This window comes from Seriola dumerili, unplaced genomic scaffold (assembly GCF_002260705.1).
Source record: "Seriola dumerili isolate Sdu_G_001 unplaced genomic scaffold, Sdu_1.0 BDQW01000331.1, whole genome shotgun sequence".
Taxonomy (NCBI): Eukaryota; Metazoa; Chordata; class Actinopteri; order Carangiformes; family Carangidae; genus Seriola; species Seriola dumerili.
The window spans coordinates 4255270-4276561 of record NW_019174586.1 but is presented as its reverse complement, the minus strand read 5'-3'; the positions used below and the strand labels follow the sequence as shown (position 1 = coordinate 4276561).

Here is a 21292-nt window from a genome sequence, read left to right as displayed (position 1 = left end):
AATTCTAGATTTTCATTGTAAATGTCAAAATGGGAACTACTAATTTAGGCAGAACATCAGAAAAATAAAAAATAATAATAATAAAAATTGACTTTTTGTAGCTCATTATGGTGCTCATGTTTGTTCTAAACTACATCAAACAGTAGTCCAACCCTTCAGCAGAGCAGTGTAAAGGACCACATCTTCCATGTGTCTCTGCAACTTCATAACCATCTTTGCAAGTCTGCCGTAGTTCTTAATGTCTAATTTGCAGCTAAACTCTTTGAATCTTCAGAATTCATGTAATTGTGTATTGTGAACATTTTATGACCAACCTTTTTTGTACAGTTGGCCACTGGGTGAATCAGTTGCTTTTTGTACCTTTTCCTTTTCAACATCTAGTACATCAAAATATATTTCATGCAGTACACTTGTTTAATCTCATAATTCTAACAATACTGTACATGCAGCATACTTGCAGCAAAGACCTTTTTTTTTATTTCATGGTAACTTTCTAAGTTTTAGGATTATCCAGTCTGTCAGTGAGGGAAATGATGTATTTTTTATTCTGTATTTTGTCTTTACTCCATTTTGTGTTGTCTCTGTCGCCAAAAATGATTCTAGTGAAATATCGAATGTAATGTCTGAGATAAATTCAGTATGTTCAGCAAAGAATGTATTATAATTTGGGCACATATAACCTGGTATAAGGTATACATGGGTTGCAGCTACACAAGCAGCAATTTTAGATTGTCTTTTATAAATCCAGTCTAGAAATTCCCCAGCTGGTCTGTGGGTCTGAAAATGGACTCACCCTCACCTCACCAACAGCTGCACCAAACGACACATTTTTAACACTGTGGTCTATACAGTGAAGACATTTGTATAATAATCATAAGCTCCTCTGTGCATACTTTGTTCAGTGAAGGACTGATTCCTGTGGAAATGTATTTTTTCAGACATCGTAAATGTGTGAATGTATAGCAGACATGGAGGAGAATAAATTAGATGTTATTACTATGATTTGTGAGTACATTATGTGATAGTTTGTGTTTACATTACCTTCCCATACATGCTGAAAAGACAGAGAAGCCAGCACTTTGCTTGAGATATACAAGCAACATGTACACTTACATTTAATATTGATGGGAAAATTGATCAGTTCATTTGTTGTATTGACCTGTGCCCTATAATAAAATTACTTATGTATTGTATTGTATTGTTATGTAATTACTTATCTGTTTGTTGACTTTTCTTATCACTTCAAGTATAAAGTTGCATGAAATTTAAAAATTCTGCCTCAAAATTGTACTTAAGTACACTCCACCACTGGTAAACACAGAGGTAGGTCTACTATAATTTCTAGTAAGCTCATAAACTTCTACATTCAGTGAATGCTTACAATTTTAGAAAATCCCAGATGTATGCAGGTATGTAATCTCCTTTACAATTGTTGTATTCCACTTGAATTAATCACATACACTCTCTCAGAAAGGGATACAACATATTTCTAAAGATGTGCAGCTTTATTTTAACTATATGGACACATTGCCAAAGCCTGTTTCTGACTTGATGTGAAATGGTATCACTACTGATTAGCCATTAGTCATCTACAAATAACTCTTTATCTGCATTGTCTTTACAATTTTATTTATTCATTTATTTTTAGAAAACTACTGACTCCTTTTGAATAAGTTATTTTTCAGTTTGTATTTGGAGCTGTGTTTGTATGTCTTTGTATATGTGACTGTTTGGTTAAATTTAAATATATTCATTAATCTGGATATGTCACATTTCAATTTAATCTCTGGACTACAGAATTTCTACAATCCTTTTTTTCCAACCGGTGGTCAGTGGCCCAGTATCGTGGGATGACTCCTGTAACACAATTGCTGAGTCCTAAGCTTTACCTTCCCGGATTTACCAAAGCAGTACTGTAGAGTGCGGTGTGGAGATCTACACTTGCGCAGTTACCTGAACGCCGCCGCAGCAGCGCAGCTTTGTGACGCTCTCATGTGTCTGTGTTATGAGACGTATTTTGTAAGGCTCAACATTTGTTTGCAGAGTGGGCTGATTACACAAGCTCTGCACTGGCAACGAAGTGAGGGCACCCCAGCTTCACTTGGGCTGATTTTAAAAGAAAAACCACGGACCGCTAGTGAGCTTACTCTAGCTTCACATAATGTTTCCAGCTAGCAGATACTCAAGTCAAGGTACGTGAGCTAATAGCTAGTTAGATAAGGTATTGTGAGTTTGTCTGTGCTGGACTCGGCTGCTAATTTAACTTTACCAGCAGTGTTGTCATCTTACTTTAGCATTTTACAAAGGGTTAAGTACTGAATATTTTTTCCTCGTGTTTAAATTTTGTTGTTTGGCTTTCTGTTTTAGCACTAGTCCAAACTAGCATGCTCATTTGTGTTAGCATCATGCTAAAAAGTAGGTGAAAGTTGAACTAATATATGGGTCACTTGAACAGTGTCCTTGTCATGAATTATATAAGCCATTTATGCCTTTTCAGCAAAATACTGATGTTGTTACTACCTTGTCATTGTTTTGAAAATATTTGATGTAAAGAGGATGTCAATTCGCAGCTTGGACTTTGAATTTAGCTTAGCAGTAGTCACATAAAAAAAATGCTAGCTAGCATTGAGCTACAGCTGCACCTGAACAGTCTGACAGCTGCTTGACATGTTCACTAATTAGGTACTAAAATAAACTTTTGTTTGTCTCTGTCATGTGTGTGTTGAGGAGCCATGTCCAGAAGTCCCATTACCATATTATGTCTAAATTGGTCAGTTACTATTTGTTGTCATTTTATTGTATTTCATAAATGTTTTATCATTTAAGATCCAGGTCAGGCTCAACTAAACCAGTGAGCACACTAAAGAGAGTGTACCACCAGTCTGAACTGGTATTGACTTGGAGCTGTTCTCCCTCTTGCAGCCCACAGGTGTATCAGGGCATGGAAAACAGTACAGACAGAGTATGCTGCTCCTCAGCTGTACACAACACTACACAGAAGAACATGCTCTTCAGGAACAGCTCCCCGCGTCACAACACACTACACCATCCACCCCCGGGATAAAGATCCAAGATGGGAAGGTAAGACACTACACTGTGTAGAATTACTTTAAAATTACATGTTATTGTTAGGACCCACTGTCAAGATGGTTTCTCATCATTTGGGCAATCAAAGTCAGACATGCACTGGCACTCTTGAGGGGAGTGATCTTCTTTTGTCAGTTCAATCTTATCCAGGTTTCTGATGTGTTTGTACAGGAGTATTAATTCTCTTTTTGTTTACTTTTTCCCTACATAGTAAAGTTTACAGTGCAACTTATAACAGAATAGGAAGAGAAAAGTCAGTGTGGATTGCTGTGGAAGGAAGGTTAGACAGAAGGTCAGACTGGTCCAATCTCTACAACCCATGAACATCAGGGAAAGTTTTTGTCCTGTGAAATCTGATACAGTTTATAGCATTATTTTAAATTTAAAGTTCAGTTAGTTCTTCCTTTGCTGTTTAGTGAATGGCTCTAATGCTTATCTTCGCTCGATTTGTGAGGACCATATAAGTTCCACATTATGAGTCAGCAGTGTGAATACATCCAAGAAAGTGTTTTCTTTGCCTTTTTAAATTCAAATTTGAAATTCAGTTTATGTGGATAAAATATTCAGTTAGTTATTACTTTGGGCAGCTCTGCTGTCTAATCCATTCAGTTTTGGTTTAAGCTGTGCCAAGTGTTCCACACAGGACTGCAGCTATCCTCCTGAAATATTGCAAATTGTGTCTGAATGCAGTGCTCTGTCTTTCATGGGTGATGCAGTTCTATCTTAATATTTCTTTCTTATCTTTTCCAGGGATTGAAATGGAGAGGTTTGCAGATGAGGCAGATGTGGTGATAGTAGGTGGAGGCCCTGCTGGTCTTACAGCAGCCATTCGTCTGAAGCAGCTTGCTAACGAACATGAGAAGGAGCTGCGAGTGTGCCTTGTGGAGAAGGCCTCTCAGATTGGAGCACACACACTGTCAGGTGCCTGTCTGGAGCCCACTGCACTCAATGAGCTCTTTCCTGATTGGAAGGAACGAGGGGTGAGTGTTTTATTCAATATTTCTTCTTTGGGAGTTTGGTGTATAGACTGTCAACAAAGATGTTCTTCCTTTAAAGCATAAGGGTTTGTTAGAGCACATACTCCATGTTGTTATAGTATGTTGTCTAATATATTGTATTTTGTGACTGTACTGTACATCACCAAGGCTATATAACATACCCACATATACTGTACATACTGGTATATAGTACAGTTTATCCATCATCATTTGCATACATCTACACTGGCTATGTGTATGAATATGCATGCATTTGAGTTAATATTAGAATGTAAATCTGAATATAAAACACTGTTAATTAACTGTAAATGTATTTGTTAATACAAACAAATCCTTATCAAGTCAAACTCTTAACAACACACATTGTGTTCCTAATTCAGGCACCTCTGAACACTCCAGTGACTGAAGATGTGTTCAGCATTTTAACAGAGAAACACAGAATCCCTGTCCCCATGTTGCCAGGTAAAATCCTCTGATATTGTATTGGAATAAAAATGGTATCTAATGCTATCTAAGCCACGCTATTGGTGTGACACACAGAGAGGGTGTTTAACCATTTCATGGTTTCAGTCAGGGATCAGAGTTGCATTTGTAACTATTAGTATGTGTTGTTTACTATTGGGAGTAAAGTGGCTTCAAACACATAAACGGGATTTAAAACTAACAGATAGGATGTGTCTGCATTTCAGTGCAAATCGAGTGGTGCATAGATTGAACAGACATATTGTTTATCTGAACTGATATGAGAGAAAGATGCATCGCTCTAAGGGTTGTCACACCGTCAAATTTCACTTGACTTTTTCGATGATAATCAATGTGGAACATACCTGTAATCTATATGGTCAACAATCACAGTTGATTCTTTAAATTTGTTCATATTTGCACTTCAGATTTGCAACAGATGAATGCATATGTTTTATTTTATAAGCGAGAACTGCTGCATACATAAACATAATTCTCAACCTGTGGGTCAGCTTCTTATAACTTATAACACCGTAACATTATTGAAATGATTTTTATTTCTGCATGATTTTTCCTGCTGTCTGCAGGTCTGCCAATGAGGAACCATGGTAACTACATAGTGAGGCTGGGGAACTTTGTACGTTGGCTGGGGGAGCAAGCTGAGGAGCTTGGAGTAGAGCTGTACCCTGGTTATGCTGCAGCTGAGGTGAGACCTCCTTTGGATTTCACTGATGTACTGCATATTTTTTCTTTTGTTCTCCCCTCCTTTATCTCTCTCAAAATGTATTATAGTTGGTTAGGTTGACTGTGGCTGTGTAGATCATTAGTCCATGAATCACTGTATCTCAGCCACCACTAGCCTGATTTTTACAAAGCCAGGTGAGATCATTTTTTTGGCACTTTTTACTGTTGTTATTGAAGTTGTATTTAATTAAAGTTGTACTGTTTGGCCTGATTTAGGTGCTAAAATCAAGAGCAAACTTAAAATTTTTTAATTTTTATGATTCAAAGAATGATTTAAAAAAAGAGACCATAATGTACCGATACATTTTTCATTTTTACAGCCTAATCAATGCATTGGCTCCATTATTACTGGCTGCTGTAGGCCGATTATAGGTTAATCTTTTATCAGTGGGAATGTTGATATAATACAATAATCAGAAGTACAGTGCCCCTATTCATTCCTGTTCAGTCATTGTAATTAAACATGTTTATAGTCCCCTCTCAGCTTCAAATGTTTATCTGTTTTACTTTTGTCAAGGTTTTGTTTCACGAAGACGGAAGTGTAAAAGGAATTGCCACAAATGATGTAGGCGTGGCCAAGGATGGCTCACCGAAGGTACTGTACAGTAAAACGTTCCTTTAATAACACTGAGATCTTCAGCCCTCCTCATGGCTTCATGAAAGTTAGAAATGCAGGCCATTCTTTACAATATAACATCGCTTTGGAAATTATTCAGACCCCTGAATTTTGGCACACTTTATTGTGCTGTAAATTTAACTTTGAATGGATAAAATTGCCCAAATGAAAGTGAAAACATATATTTTTTGAAATTTTTGCAAATTTATTAAAAAATCAAAAACTGAAATCTTGCATTAATTTATCAATTTGAAATTAAATTTACTACACAATAATGTGTGCAGAAAGTGAATGAATCTTATTACTTAATACTAATCTGAAGCGACTGTACGCATTAATATTTTCAGAGCACCATTATGGCCATTTGGAAAACTCTTTTCGTCTCCTATGGGTTTAATGCCAATTTCAGACTACACGATATACACCCAATAATAACCTTAACACACCCCGACAGACGTGGGGTGTTGGGACCAAAAATAGGTGTTGAACGAGACAGTTGATAATTTTACCTTGTATAGTATATCATGTTAGATGACAACCGATGCCACAACTGTGACACCTCAGGACGTCCCGACAGAAAGACTAGTGTGTCAGGCAAAGTGAAAAGAGGCGAAAGAAGAAAGTGGAACTGTGAAACAGGATTGCAGGGTTTGTGTAGCTATGGCAACAACACCCCTTCTTCTTTTTAGGTGTCCTCAAGACACAAGCGGGCAATATCATGTTTATGTTTTTGTTCCTGGAAATCAGTTCCTGGCAGACAAAAGTATAGTGTAGTCTGAGCCTGATGTAAGAGGGTATTTGATGTTTTTTTTTTTTCTTTTTTGTCTGATTATACAATGTTTTGTTGTCCTCTGTCTCTATCTATCTATCTATCTATCTATCTATCTATCTATATATATATACATATATATATATATATACTGTATATATAGCAATTGAATGCATTATTCTCTATATTATATTCAGTTACTTCTCATTCATGAAATATTTTTATGTGTCTGTTCCTCTCTTGCTTTAGGATGTTTTTGAGAGGGGAATGGAGCTCCATGCTAAAGTCACGTTGTTTGGAGAGGGCTGTCATGGCCACTTGGCCAAGCAGCTTTACAAGCAGTTCAACCTGCGCGAGAACTGTGAACCCCAGACCTATGCCATCGGCCTTAAGGAGGTAAATAACATGTACAACCCACATCAAGTTAATGCTGGAAAGAAACTCTGTCACTCTGTTCATGCCCTACATTGTGTTTCTCCTTAATTTGGTTTATCTGATGGTTCTTAAAGAGTAATATCCGTCCAGAGGAATCTGATAAAAAGTGGTTGCATAATGTTCTTTCTGCACTAGAGATTAAGTACTGTATAATCCATCTGCTGTAAAGTCACAATTTACTTTCAGTCACTGTAGGAAGCAGAAATGCAACACCTTGCTCTCCACAATCATTCTTAGCTTTGAGATCAGGAAAAAAAAGATTTATGGCTAATGGGATGAAAGTTGCCACCAACATCTACTATAACACATAGCAAAGCCAAACATGGTCAGTGTGGATCTGAAAAAGGTATAAATGAGTGTAATTAAATAAATCTTCTGCCCATTAATAACTTTTGTCCCCTCTTTGTTCATTTTAGCTGTGGACGATTGATGAGAAGAAGTGGAGGCCAGGCAGAGTGGAGCATTCTGTGGGTTGGCCCCTGAACAGGAATACATATGGAGGATCCTTCCTGTATCACCTGAATGAGGGAGAACCGCTCGTGGCCTTGGGTTTTGTGGTGAGTGACTTTGTATACATTCAAGTGATATTACTAGATGTGACAGCTGGATCCCAGTTTTTATGCACATGCGCTCTGAGCTTGGTGTGTTTTTGTGTAATTATTTAAGCCTCCGCTTCCTGCCATTAAGAAACATCCATCCGCATGTCATTATGTCGCCACCATCATTTAACCATACGTATAGTATTAACCAGGTGATGAGCAGTATGTCGTTTTCACCAGAAATTGCAGTTTGCATTCAGGCCAGATTAATTTTTTTTTTTGTCTCGCTAAACCATAGACTGTATATAGAGTAAGATAAAAGCTTAATTTGTTATGTCATAACAGAGAGTCTGAATAAATATTTAAATGATGTGTTTCAGTTTTTTGTACACGCTGCACATTCTAAGCTTTGCAACTAGTTTTAATTTAACACTACAACATGACAAGAAATGAAAAAAATAAATGTATTTGAATTAATTCCTTTGCTACAGTGACTTAAAAAAATATTTGCCTTTCCAAGTATTTGTTCACTTGGTCTGTTATACTTGTTGTTTGAAACAATCAGCATCAAACCAGCAAATCTTTTCCTGCTCCAGGTAGGACTAGACTACACCAACCCTTACCTGAGCCCCTTCAGAGAATTCCAGCGCTGGAAACACCATCCCTTTGTAGCACCCACTCTGGAGGGAGGCCACAGGATTGCATATGGAGCCAGGGCCCTGAATGAGGGAGGATTACAGGTATTATCAATGTGAAGGAGGACATTTGTATGGCATAGAATGTGTTTGTCAAACTTGTAGAAAATACACAGCACCATAAAACTGACCAAATGTAAATGTCACAAGATTGAGTGAGTGCAGCTATGCCACTGGTGAAATAACAAAGATGTACTTGCAGTTTATTTTTGTTTACTACAGGGAAGACTGCAGGGCATGAAACTAGTCAGTTGCTTAAATTTATTCCTACTTTCATATTAAAGTAAAGCCATCAGCAAACTCTTTTAATTTAAATGTTTTCACTACTATTGTTACATCAGTGTGTTTGATATTTCACATGTGGTAATTGTTTTATAGTTCATCATATCCAGAAATAGTGAACTTATGGACATACTGATGACACACTCACCAAGCTCTTTATTAGGAACACCAGTGCACCTGCTTATACCTGTAATTATCCAATCAGCCAATCTTGTGGCTGCAGTGCAATACTTCACATCATGTAGATACAGTTGAGGAGCTTCAGTTAATGTTCACATATCAGAATGGGGGAAAAAAATTTGATCTCAGTGACATTGATCATGGCATGACTGTTAGACCCAGATAGGCTGGTTTGAGCATTTCTGACACTGGTGATCTCCTAGGAGTTTCACACTTAACTGTCTCTTGAGTTTTTACTCAGAATGGTGCAAAAAACAAGAAACATGGAGTGCAGATCTGCAAAAATTATGTGATGCAAACATGCCAACTTGGAGCAGAATCTCAAAGGAAAGTTTCCAACATCTTGTGGAACCCATACCACGAAGAACTGAGACCGTTTTGAGAGCAAGGTTTTTGAGAGTATTGGTACAGTGTTCCTAATACAGCCCTCTGTGAGTGTATTTGTTCAGGATAGAGCACATTGAGCAGCTGCCAAATTCTTAAAATCCAGTTAGAAGTTTAAGGCCTGAGAAAGTAGAACACAAGAAAGTTGTAAATGGGCTCAAACTCTCTCTTCTTCCTCTCCAGTCTCTCCCAAAGCTGACTTTCCCTGGAGGGCTGCTGATTGGCTGCAGCCCTGGTTTCATGAACGTCCCAAAGATCAAAGGCACTCACACGGCTATGAAGAGTGGCATGCTGGCTGCTGAGGCAATTTTCCCCAAAGTCACAGCAGAGAGCCTGGACTCAGAGACGACAGGTACAGAATTTAAGACCCACTAATAGTCATGATTGTGGCAGTGGTAGCTGTTTACGTTTCATTTTATTTTAGTTACACTATTAAGTGCGAGAGCTCATTCAAGCTTACTCAGTTAAATTCAGAAATGTCACTGAACACCCCATGGAAAAAGATTTTAACACAATCACAAGTTACATAAGCATAAACAGTGCTATAGAGCTTTCAGGTAGCAGTATTTGTCGGCTATGGAGGGTCAGTCAATAAACTCTTTTAATATGAGTTTTTAAAGTTACATGAGAAAATGAAAATACTTTACACTCAGACTATAGATGCATCCATCAAAAAACTGCTGTGTCAATAAAACTCATTGGGAACAGTTTCCAGAATTGTTCAGTCTTGCTCAGTTCAGTCAAAGGTTGAATGTAACAAATAGGGATTATGGTGTATGGATAGAGTACTGGGTATTGACTGGTACTTTGTGAACAGAGTATGATCTATCTTTGTAGACTGGTGACTTAATTACTTAATGGTTACAGTAATTTTTTCATGAAGTTTTTCCATAACTGTTAATCCTCTATAGCATAGTAACAAAATAATGTACTATTTTAATACAAATTGTCTGGTTTGGAAAAGTCAAAGAAAAACAGATATTACATTCTTAAAGAGTTAGTTCACTGATCCAATTTGATGGAGATGATTGCAATTAAATTTGTAGTGCTCAAAACACTGAAGAATTACATTTAAAAAAGTAATAGTGTAGTGTTTTACTAGAAACTATGTCCTTGTTGATGAGCAAAGTCCACAGAACTGACTGTAAAATGTTTTTAAAGGAATTGTTTCTTCCAGCAAAAGTTTTAAACCTCCATGTTCCTGAAAATGTGTTGAAACCCAGTCTTTCTTTTATACATTTTTATTTATCGAGGTTGGGATTACATGAGGCATTGTGCCACAATTGTGCAGAATAATAAACATGACAACAGCAGAGCAGAAATTAAAGAATTTTTTTCATGCCAGGACTCCATGTACCTGAGTACGCTGACAGCTTGAAGAACTCGTGGGTGTGGAAAGAGCTGTATGCAGTGAGAAACATCAGGCCTTCGTTCCACAATTACTTTGGCCTGTACGGTGGCATGGTCTATACTGGGATTTTCTACTGGGTCTTCAGAGGAAAAGAGCCATGGACACTTAAACACTGTGGTGAGTATCATGGAGCAGAATCCTTTTACGGTTCGGTGCCGACTTGAACATTTTTATGCGTCTACAGTATCTGCTCTATCAAGACCTAAGAAGAGCAGAGGGAAACAATAGACAAAAAGTTCAATTTTAGACACAAAGAATAACAGAAGAGCGAAGGCTCTCTAAATGGTGATGTGCCATTATAAAACTATTATTTCACCTTCTTGCATTGTTGATTCTAACAAAAAAATAGCTATGCAGTTGTGAATATAGCATTGGGTGTAATCAGTATTGTGTCCATAACCCTTACATGTGAAGAGCAGTATTATCTGTGTTTCACTGTGCTGCTGCAGATCAGCAGAGTGCCAGTGGGTTCTCTTTAGGCGAGGTATGAGGCAGTCTTATCTCGGCAGAGAAAATCAACATTTCGTATCCGGCTGTACTCTATCTGTCTCAGGCCTTGATGCAAACCAGCTGAAACCGGCCAAAGATTGTACACCGATCGAGTATCCCAAGCCTGACGGCAAGATAAGCTTTGACCTGCTCTCCTCTGTGGCGCTGAGTGGCACAAATCATGAGGGAGACCAGCCCCCGCATCTGACTCTGAAGGATGACAGCGTTCCAGTCGCCAGGAACTTGGCCATATATGATGGGCCTGAACAGCGCTTCTGCCCTGCAGGTAACACCATCATGACCTCTGAATGTCTCACCCATACTATCTGTCAGAGTGTAGATAAGTTATTCTTTTTTCTGTTTTGTGGCATATGGTTTCACACCTGGGCTTGTAAACATGAGTCATATGAACTCAGTGGTGGTATATTTAGGGGAGAGAGAGTTTATTTTCAAAATTTCAGAAGAGTGAAATTAAATCTAAACTTTTTTGAACTGGACAGAAAATTAATCTGCAGCAATTTTTTTTTAAGGCAAAATGCAAAACAATTCATCTCAAATTTGAAGATTTCCTGCATTTTTTGTTTTCTGTGATAGTGAACAGTCTATCTTTAGATTGTTTGTCAGACAGTACCAAGCCATTTGAATGTCAACTTGGATATTAGGAACAGCAAGGTATTTTTCACTATTGCCTGCTATCCAATAGACCAAACAATTAGTCAAGAAAATTATCAGATTCATTGGTAATGGAAAAGAAAGCCTTAGTACCTGTTATATGAAATACACTTAATAGTGTTCTCTGTGCTAGTTGCTAAAACACATTCTGGTGTTTACACCAGTGAAGTAGGACTGCATTCAACAATAATGACTTTTTATTGTCAATTATTTTTCCAATTAACTGCCCGGTCTATAAAAAAGGAAAAAATGTCAGTTTCCCAGAGCTAAGTATTGCTTATTTCATCCAACCAGCAGTCTAAAACCAAACTGTTTTCAATATACTGTAAAAATCCTCACATGTGAAAGACTGGTATCAGTGAATATTTGTCATTTTTATTTGATCAAAGAATTAATAACTGCTGGCTATCAGATGTCAGTGTCTGTGCTAAAATCATCAAAGATTTCCAACAGATGTTTCAGGTTGTGTTCTCTCCCCAAACAAAGTTAACCACAGTTTGATTTTAAAATGTTTCACAAATGACCAACTACAATAACGGAGTAAATAACTCCAAACATCGTTGTGGGAACTTGCTCAATTTTGAAAAAATGCTTCACTGTTGTGAGATTGTTTCTGAAGGACAGGCTAATTAAATCCAGTGTAATTGTTTAGAGAAGTGTGTTCCATTGTGACAGATTCAGTAAGTGAGGAACAGAAAACATTATGTCACCTATACCCTGGATTTACTCAGCTGGAATTTTTTTTACTCAGTTCTTAAAATACCAAGAAAACTTTGACTGAAAACTTGTTTGGTTTAAAATATTTTTCATGCATCAAATGTGCATTTTTATCAATAGGATAAGAGACTGTGTGTTGACTTTGGCTGGTTTATCTCATTTCTAGTGAAGCGGTTAATTGAAAAGTTAAACTCCTTATTCTGTCTCAGACACTGGAAGTCTTTGAATTCTCTAGAAATGTTGAAACTTAGTGATGTGTGGTCAGTGGTTATGCTAACCTGGACAGAAGCCAAATGCAGTGAGACAGTTGTGCTCTTCACGGAGACGAGCCATGACAATGAGTGGTGGGGATTAAATAAAGCAGGATAGCAATTGAAAGATTACAAACTCTGTTCAGACTGCAGCTTTTAAGTTGTAGGCTTGTGTGGCTTAATCAACAGTCTGTGACAGGAATTTGTAAATGATGATAGTGGTATAGTAATTCATAAAATGTCATAGTATAGCAAAGTATAAAACGTCATAGTATAGTAAGGTATAAAAATGCCATAAAAACATTATTATATAGTATTCCATAAAACGTCATAGTATAGTAAGGCATAAAAATGCCAAAAAACAACATAGTATAGTAAGGCATGAAAATGCCTTACTATACTATGTTGTTTTTTGGCACATCATAGTATACTATGGCATAAAATGTAAAAAAAAAAAAAAAAAGTCATAGTGTAGTAAGGCATGAAAATGCCAAAAATAACATCATAGTATACTATGGCATAAAATGTAAAAAAAAAAAAAAAAAAAAAAAAAGTCATAGTGTAGTAAGGCATGAAAATGCCAAAACAAAAAATCATAGTGTACTATGGCATAAAATGTAAAAAAAAAAAAAAAAACCCATAGTATAGTATGGCATAAAACGTCATAAAAACATCATAGTATAGCAAGGCATAAAACGTCATAGTATAGTAAGGCATAAAATTGCCAAAAAACGTCATAGTATAATATGGCATAAAAATTAAGAAAAAAGTCATAGTATAGTAAGTCATAAAACGTCATAGTATAGCAAGGCAAAAAATGTCATAGAATAGTAAGGCATGAAAATGCCAAAAAACATCATAGTATAGCAAAGCATAAAACGTCATAGTATAGTAAGGCATAAAAATGCCAAAAAACGTCATAGTATACTATGGCATAAAATGTAAAAAAAAAAAAAATTATAGTATAGTATGGCATAAAACATCATAAAAACGTCATAGTATAGCAAGGCATAAAACGTCATAGTATAGTAAGGCATAAAAATGCCAAAAAAGTCATAGTATGATATGGCATAAAAATTTAAAAAAAAAAGTCATAGTATAGTAAGGTATAAAAATACCAAAAAACATTATAGTATAATATGGCATAAATTTTTTTTTTTTTAAAAGTCATAGTATAGTAAGGTATAAAAATGACAAAAAACATCATAGTATAATATGGCATAAATTTTTTTTTTTTTAAAAGTCATAGTATAGTAAGGTATAAAAATGACAAAAAATGTCATAGTATAGTAAGGCATAAAACGTCATAGTATAGCAAGGCAAATAAATGTCATAGAATTGTAAGGCATGAAAATGCCAAAAAACATCATAGTATACTATGGCATAAAATGTAAAAAAAACAAAAAAAAACATAGTATAGTATGGCATAAAACGTCATAGTATAGCAAGGCATAAAACGTCATAGTATAGTAAGGCATAAAACGTCATAGTATAGTAAGGCATAAAACGTCATAGTATAGTAAGGCATAAAACGTCATAGTATAGTAAGGCATAAAACGTCATAGTATAGTAAGGCATAAAACGTCATAGTATAGTAAGGCATAAAACGTCATAGTATAGTAAGGCATAAAACGTCATAGTATAGTAAGGCATAAAACGTCATAGTATAGTAAGGCATAAAACGTCATAGTATAGTAAGGCATAAAACGTCATAGTATAGTAAGGCATAAAACGTCATAGTATAGTAAGGCATAAAACGTCATAGTATAGTAAGGCATAAAACGTCATAGTATAGTAAGGCATAAAACGTCATAGTATAGTAAGGCATAAAACGTCATAGTATAGTAAGGCATAAAACGTCATAGTATAGTAAGGCATAAAACGTCATAGTATAGTAAGGCATAAAACGTCATAGTATAGTAAGGCATAAAACGTCATAGTATAGTAAGGCATAAAACGTCATAGTATAGTAAGGCATAAAACGTCATAGTATAGTAAGGCATAAAACGTCATAGTATAGTAAGGCATAAAACGTCATAGTATAGTAAGGCATAAAACGTCATAGTATAGTAAGGCATAAAACGTCATAGTATAGTAAGGCATAAAACGTCATAGTATAGTAAGGCATAAAACGTCATAGTATAGTAAGGCATAAAACGTCATAGTATAGTAAGGCATAAAACGTCATAGTATAGTAAGGCATAAAACGTCATAGTATAGTAAGGCATAAAACGTCATAGTATAGTAAGGCATAAAACGTCATAGTATAGTAAGGCATAAAACGTCATAGTATAGTAAGGCATAAAACGTCATAGTATAGTAAGGCATAAAACGTCATAGTATAGTAAGGCATAAAACGTCATAGTATAGTAAGGCATAAAACGTCATAGTATAGTAAGGCATAAAACGTCATAGTATAGTAAGGCATAAAACGTCATAGTATAGTAAGGCATAAAACGTCATAGTATAGTAAGGCATAAAACGTCATAGTATAGTAAGGCATAAAACGTCATAGTATAGTAAGGCATAAAACGTCATAGTATAGTAAGGCATAAAACGTCATAGTATAGTAAGGCATAAAACGTCATAGTATAGTAAGGCATAAAACGTCATAGTATAGTAAGGCATAAAACGTCATAGTATAGTAAGGCATAAAACGTCATAGTATAGTAAGGCATAAAACGTCATAGTATAGTAAGGCATAAAACGTCATAGTATAGTAAGGCATAAAACGTCATAGTATAGTAAGGCATAAAACGTCATAGTATAGTAAGGCATAAAACGTCATAGTATAGTAAGGCATAAAACGTCATAGTATAGTAAGGCATAAAACGTCATAGTATAGTAAGGCATAAAACGTCATAGTATAGTAAGGCATAAAACGTCATAGTATAGTAAGGCATAAAACGTCATAGTATAGTAAGGCATAAAACGTCATAGTATAGTAAGGCATAAAACGTCATAGTATAGTAAGGCATAAAACGTCATAGTATAGTAAGGCATAAAACGTCATAGTATAGTAAGGCATAAAACGTCATAGTATAGTAAGGCATAAAACGTCATAGTATAGTAAGGCATAAAACGTCATAGTATAGTAAGGCATAAAACGTCATAGTATAGTAAGGCATAAAACGTCATAGTATAGTAAGGCATAAAACGTCATAGTATAGTAAGGCATAAAACGTCATAGTATAGTAAGGCATAAAACGTCATAGTATAGTAAGGCATAAAACGTCATAGTATAGTAAGGCATAAAACGTCATAGTATAGTAAGGCATAAAACGTCATAGTATAGTAAGGCATAAAACGTCATAGTATAGTAAGGCATAAAACGTCATAGTATAGTAAGGCATAAAACGTCATAGTATAGTAAGGCATAAAACGTCATAGTATAGTAAGGCATAAAACGTCATAGTATAGTAAGGCATAAAACGTCATAGTATAGTAAGGCATAAAACGTCATAGTATAGTAAGGCATAAAACGTCATAGTATAGTAAGGCATAAAACGTCATAGTATAGTAAGGCATAAAACGTCATAGTATAGTAAGGCATAAAACGTCATAGTATAGTAAGGCATAAAACGTCATAGTATAGTAAGGCATAAAACGTCATAGTATAGTAAGGCATAAAACGTCATAGTATAGTAAGGCATAAAACGTCATAGTATAGTAAGGCATAAAACGTCATAGTATAGTAAGGCATAAAACGTCATAGTATAGTAAGGCATAAAACGTCATAGTATAGTAAGGCATAAAACGTCATAGTATAGTAAGGCATAAAACGTCATAGTATAGTAAGGCATAAAACGTCATAGTATAGTAAGGCATAAAACGTCATAGTATAGTAAGGCATAAAACGTCATAGTATAGTAAGGCATAAAACGTCATAGTATAGTAAGGCATAAAACGTCATAGTATAGTAAGGCATAAAACGTCATAGTATAGTAAGGCATAAAACGTCATAGTATAGTAAGGCATAAAACGTCATAGTATAGTAAGGCATAAAACGTCATAGTATAGTAAGGCATAAAACGTCATAGTATAGTAAGGCATAAAACGTCATAGTATAGTAAGGCATAAAACGTCATAGTATAGTAAGGCATAAAACGTCATAGTATAGTAAGGCATAAAACGTCATAGTATAGTAAGGCATAAAACGTCATAGTATAGTAAGGCATAAAACGTCATAGTATAGTAAGGCATAAAACGTCATAGTATAGTAAGGCATAAAACGTCATAGTATAGTAAGGCATAAAACGTCATAGTATAGTAAGGCATAAAACGTCATAGTATAGTAAGGCATAAAACGTCATAGTATAGTAAGGCATAAAACGTCATAGTATAGTAAGGCATAAAACGTCATAGTATAGTAAGGCATAAAACGTCATAGTATAGTAAGGCATAAAACGTCATAGTATAGTAAGGCATAAAACGTCATAGTATAGTAAGGCATAAAACGTCATAGTATAGTAAGGCATAAAACGTCATAGTATAGTAAGGCATAAAACGTCATAGTATAGTAAGGCATAAAACGTCATAGTATAGTAAGGCATAAAACGTCATAGTATAGTAAGGCATAAAACGTCATAGTATAGTAAGGCATAAAACGTCATAGTATAGTAAGGCATAAAACGTCATAGTATAGTAAGGCATAAAACGTCATAGTATAGTAAGGCATAAAACGTCATAGTATAGTAAGGCATAAAACGTCATAGTATAGTAAGGCATAAAACGTCATAGTATAGTAAGGCATAAAACGTCATAGTATAGTAAGGCATAAAACGTCATAGTATAGTAAGGCATAAAACGTCATAGTATAGTAAGGCATAAAACGTCATAGTATAGTAAGGCATAAAACGTCATAGTATAGTAAGGCATAAAACGTCATAGTATAGTAAGGCATAAAACGTCATAGTATAGTAAGGCATAAAACGTCATAGTATAGCAAGGCATAAAACGTCATAGTTTAGTGAGGCATAAAATTGCCAAAAAACGTCATAGTATAATATGGCATAAAAATTTTAAAAAAAAGTCATGGTATAGTAAGGCATAAAACGTCATAGTATAGTAAGCCATAAAAATGCCAAACAACGTCATAGTATACTATGGCATAAAATGTCATAGTATAGTAAGGCATAAAACGTCATAGTATAGTAAGCCATAAAAATGCCAAACAACGTCATAGTATACTATGGCATAAAATGTCATAGTATAGTAAGGCATAAAAATGCCAAAAAATGTCATAGTATACTATGGCATAAAATGTCATAGAATAGTAAGGCATAAATTGCCAAAAAATGTCATAGTATAATATGGCATAAAAATTAAAAAAAAAAGTCATAGTATGGTAAAGTATAAAAATGCCAAAAAAACGTCATAGTATAGTAAGATATAAAAATGCCAAAAAAACGTCATAGTATATACTATGGCATTAAATTTCAAAAAAAAGAAAATCATAGTATAGTAAGGCATTAAATGCCAAAAAATGTCATTGTATAGTATGGCATAAGATATTTAAAAAAAAAAAAACATCATAGTATACTAAGGCATAAAATGTCATAGTATACTTAGGTATAAAAATGCCAAAAAACCATCACAGTATAGCAAGGCATTAGGGATGTCACGATATCAGAAATTTAGTAGTCGATACCAATACCAGTTAAATGCCACAATTCTGGATACCTGTTTCGATACCACGGTAAAAACAAAACAAAAAAAACACAATAAATTCCATGTACTCTCTCTTTCACTCCTTTATTGAAAAATACGAAAAGTGGCATGTAGCCACAATAATGTGCTAAAGTATAAACAGTCAACTTTTTATTGCACAGGTTTTCAACAATAGCGCCCTGAGACAACAATAATGTGGAAATAATATATATAATAAAATGAAACAACTTTTGACAAAGCAAAAAAAGAACAGTGGTATGTAGCCTTCAAGTATTAAAGTAAACAATACTTTGATAAAATATAAGCAGTACACTTTTATTTGCAGAGCATTTTAGCTGTGGTTTGGAAAGTGCAAAGGCACCATTTACAAACAGGCTTTTTAGGGTCTATAATCAAACCCTCATCATCCACCTTGAAAGCTAAATATTTCCGACTCTTGTGGCTTTTTCTTTCGACGAGCCGAGGTGCTGCAGCTGGACCAGGTTGTGTGCCTGAACTTGTCACCATCTTCCATTTGTTATTGCAGCTAGACTGCAGCCTAGTAGTGGACGTTCCTTATCCTCCCTTTGGTAGAGGCAGAGCATGTGCCAGTGAAACTGCTCAAATGTTGCCAGTGATGCAGTAATTAGTGTTAATGTTCTTTTACACAAGTTTTTGGTAGATTACTGTCACTTTTGAGGTAAGACCCTTTTGCACAGATAAGTTGCTCATACAGTTAATGACATCCAGCTTGTGCGCAATGAGACCTGATGCACGAGCAGGCGTGAGAAAACACTCATTTAACTGCCTCCCTCAATAGGATGTCAATCTTATGTCACTTCCTAAGAGGGTGACTATCAATCTTGTCACTTGTCGGTACTTTTCGGTACCTCCGATACCACGAAAAAAAGGGTACCTTCCTGTTTTTTGCCACGTGGCACCGACTTGATACGTAAGTATCGGTTCTGGTGACAACCCTACAAGGCATAAAAATGTCATAGTATACAATGGCATAAAATGTCAAAAGAAAATCATAGTATAGTAAGGCATAAAAATGTCAAAAAAACACCATAGTATATTATGGCATAAAACATCATAGTATACAAAGGCATAAAATATCATAGTATAGTAAGACATAAAACATCATAGTATAGCAAGGCATTAGGGATGTCACGATACCAGAAATTTAGTAGTCAATACCAATACCAGTTAAATGCCATGATTCTCGATACCTGTTTCTATACCACGGTAAAAACAAAAAAAAACATAATAAATTCCATGTACTCTCTCTTTCACTCCTTTATTGAAAAATACGAAAAGTGGCATGTAGCCTTCAAGAATTTAAAATAAACAATAATGTGCTAAAATATAAACAATCAACTTTTTATTGCACAGCTTTTCAACTATAGTGCCCTGAGACAAAAATAATGTGGAAATAATATGTATAGTAAAATGAAACAACTTTTGACAAAGCAAAAAAAGAACAGTGGTATGTAGCCTTCAAGTATTATAGTAAACAATATTATGCTAAAATACACAGTCAACTTTTATTTGCAGAGCATTTTAATACTCTGACATAAAAAAAATGGACATTTAATAGATATAATAATAAAATTAAACAGCTTTTGACACATCAAAAAAGAACAGTGGCATGTAGCCTTCAAGTATTTAAAGTAAACAATACTTTGCTAAAGTATAAGCAGTAAACTTTTTATTGCACAGCATTTCAGCTGTGGTTTGGAAAGTGCGAAGGCACCATTTACAAACAGGCTTTTTAGGGTCTAGAATCAACCCCTCAACATCCGCCATGAAAGCAAAATATTTCCATATGCGTCTCTTGTGGCTTTTTCTTTCGACGAGCTGAGGTGCTGCAGCTGGATCAGGTTGTGTGCCTGAACTTGTCGCCATCTTCCATTTGTTATTGCAGCTAGACTGCAGCCTAGTAGTGGACGTTCCTCATCCTCCCTTTGGCAGAGGCAGAGCATGTGCCGGAGAAACTGCTCAAATGTGTTTCGAGTCAATCAAATGTTGCCAGTGATGTAGTAATTAGTGTTAATGTTCTTTTACACGTTTTTGGTAGATTACTGTCATTTTGAGGTAAGACCCTTTTGCACAGATAAGTTGCTCATACAGTTAATGACATCCTGCTTGTGCGCAATGAGACCTGATTCACGAGAGGGGCGTGACGAACACTCATTTAACTGCCTCCCTCAATAGGATGTCAATCTTATGTTACTTCCTAAGAGGGTGACTATCAATCTCGTCATGTGTTGGTACTTTTCAGTAGCTCCGATACCACGAAAAAACGGGTACCTTCCCCTTTTTTGCCACGTGGCACCGACGTATCGGTTCTGGTGACAATCCTACAAGGCACAAAACGTCACAGTGTAGTAAGGCGTAAAAATGTCTTGGTACACTATGACATAAAATGTCAGAAAAACATCATAGTATACTATGGCATAAATTGTCAAAAAAAATGTCAGTATAATATGGCATAAAATGTAAAAATAAAAACATCATAGTATAGTAAGGCATAAAAATGCAAAAAAAACATCATAGTATAGTAAGGCATGAAAATGCCAAAAAACGTCAAAAAAAAAAAAAGTCATAGTATAGTAAGGTATGAAAATGCCAAAAAAAAGACATAGTATACTATGGCATAAAAATTTCAAAAAAAAGGTCACAATATAGTATGGCATGAAAATGCCAAAAAAGGTCATAGTATACTATGGCATAAAGTGTCAAAAAAAAAAACATAGTATAGTATGGCATAAAACGTCGTAAAAACATCATAGTATAGCAAGGCATAAAAATGCCAAACAACATCATAGTATACTATGGTATAAAATGTCCAAAAAAAAACATAGTATAGTATGGCATGAAACGTCATAAAAACATCATAGTATAGTAAG

At 35.3% G+C, this 21292-nt stretch overlaps 1 protein-coding gene across 1 annotated transcript in view; it reads left to right on the top strand.

The window, feature by feature from the left end:
- The first annotated feature begins 1991 nt into the window (after positions 1 to 1991).
- etfdh (electron transfer flavoprotein dehydrogenase) overlaps positions 1992 to 21292 on the top strand; it is a 27065-nt gene continuing 7764 nt past the window's right edge. The window contains exons 1-12 of the mRNA XM_022759813.1: positions 1992 to 2192; positions 2923 to 3081; positions 3838 to 4067; positions 4466 to 4547; positions 5135 to 5253; positions 5809 to 5886; positions 6926 to 7072; positions 7528 to 7668; positions 8247 to 8390; positions 9375 to 9543; positions 10537 to 10719; positions 11156 to 11377. Of these exons, the coding sequence (XP_022615534.1) occupies positions 2162 to 2192; positions 2923 to 3081; positions 3838 to 4067; positions 4466 to 4547; positions 5135 to 5253; positions 5809 to 5886; positions 6926 to 7072; positions 7528 to 7668; positions 8247 to 8390; positions 9375 to 9543; positions 10537 to 10719; positions 11156 to 11377 (1705 nt within the window). The 5' untranslated portion in view covers positions 1992 to 2161. The remainder of the gene's footprint in view (positions 2193 to 2922; positions 3082 to 3837; positions 4068 to 4465; positions 4548 to 5134; positions 5254 to 5808; positions 5887 to 6925; positions 7073 to 7527; positions 7669 to 8246; positions 8391 to 9374; positions 9544 to 10536; positions 10720 to 11155; positions 11378 to 21292) is intronic.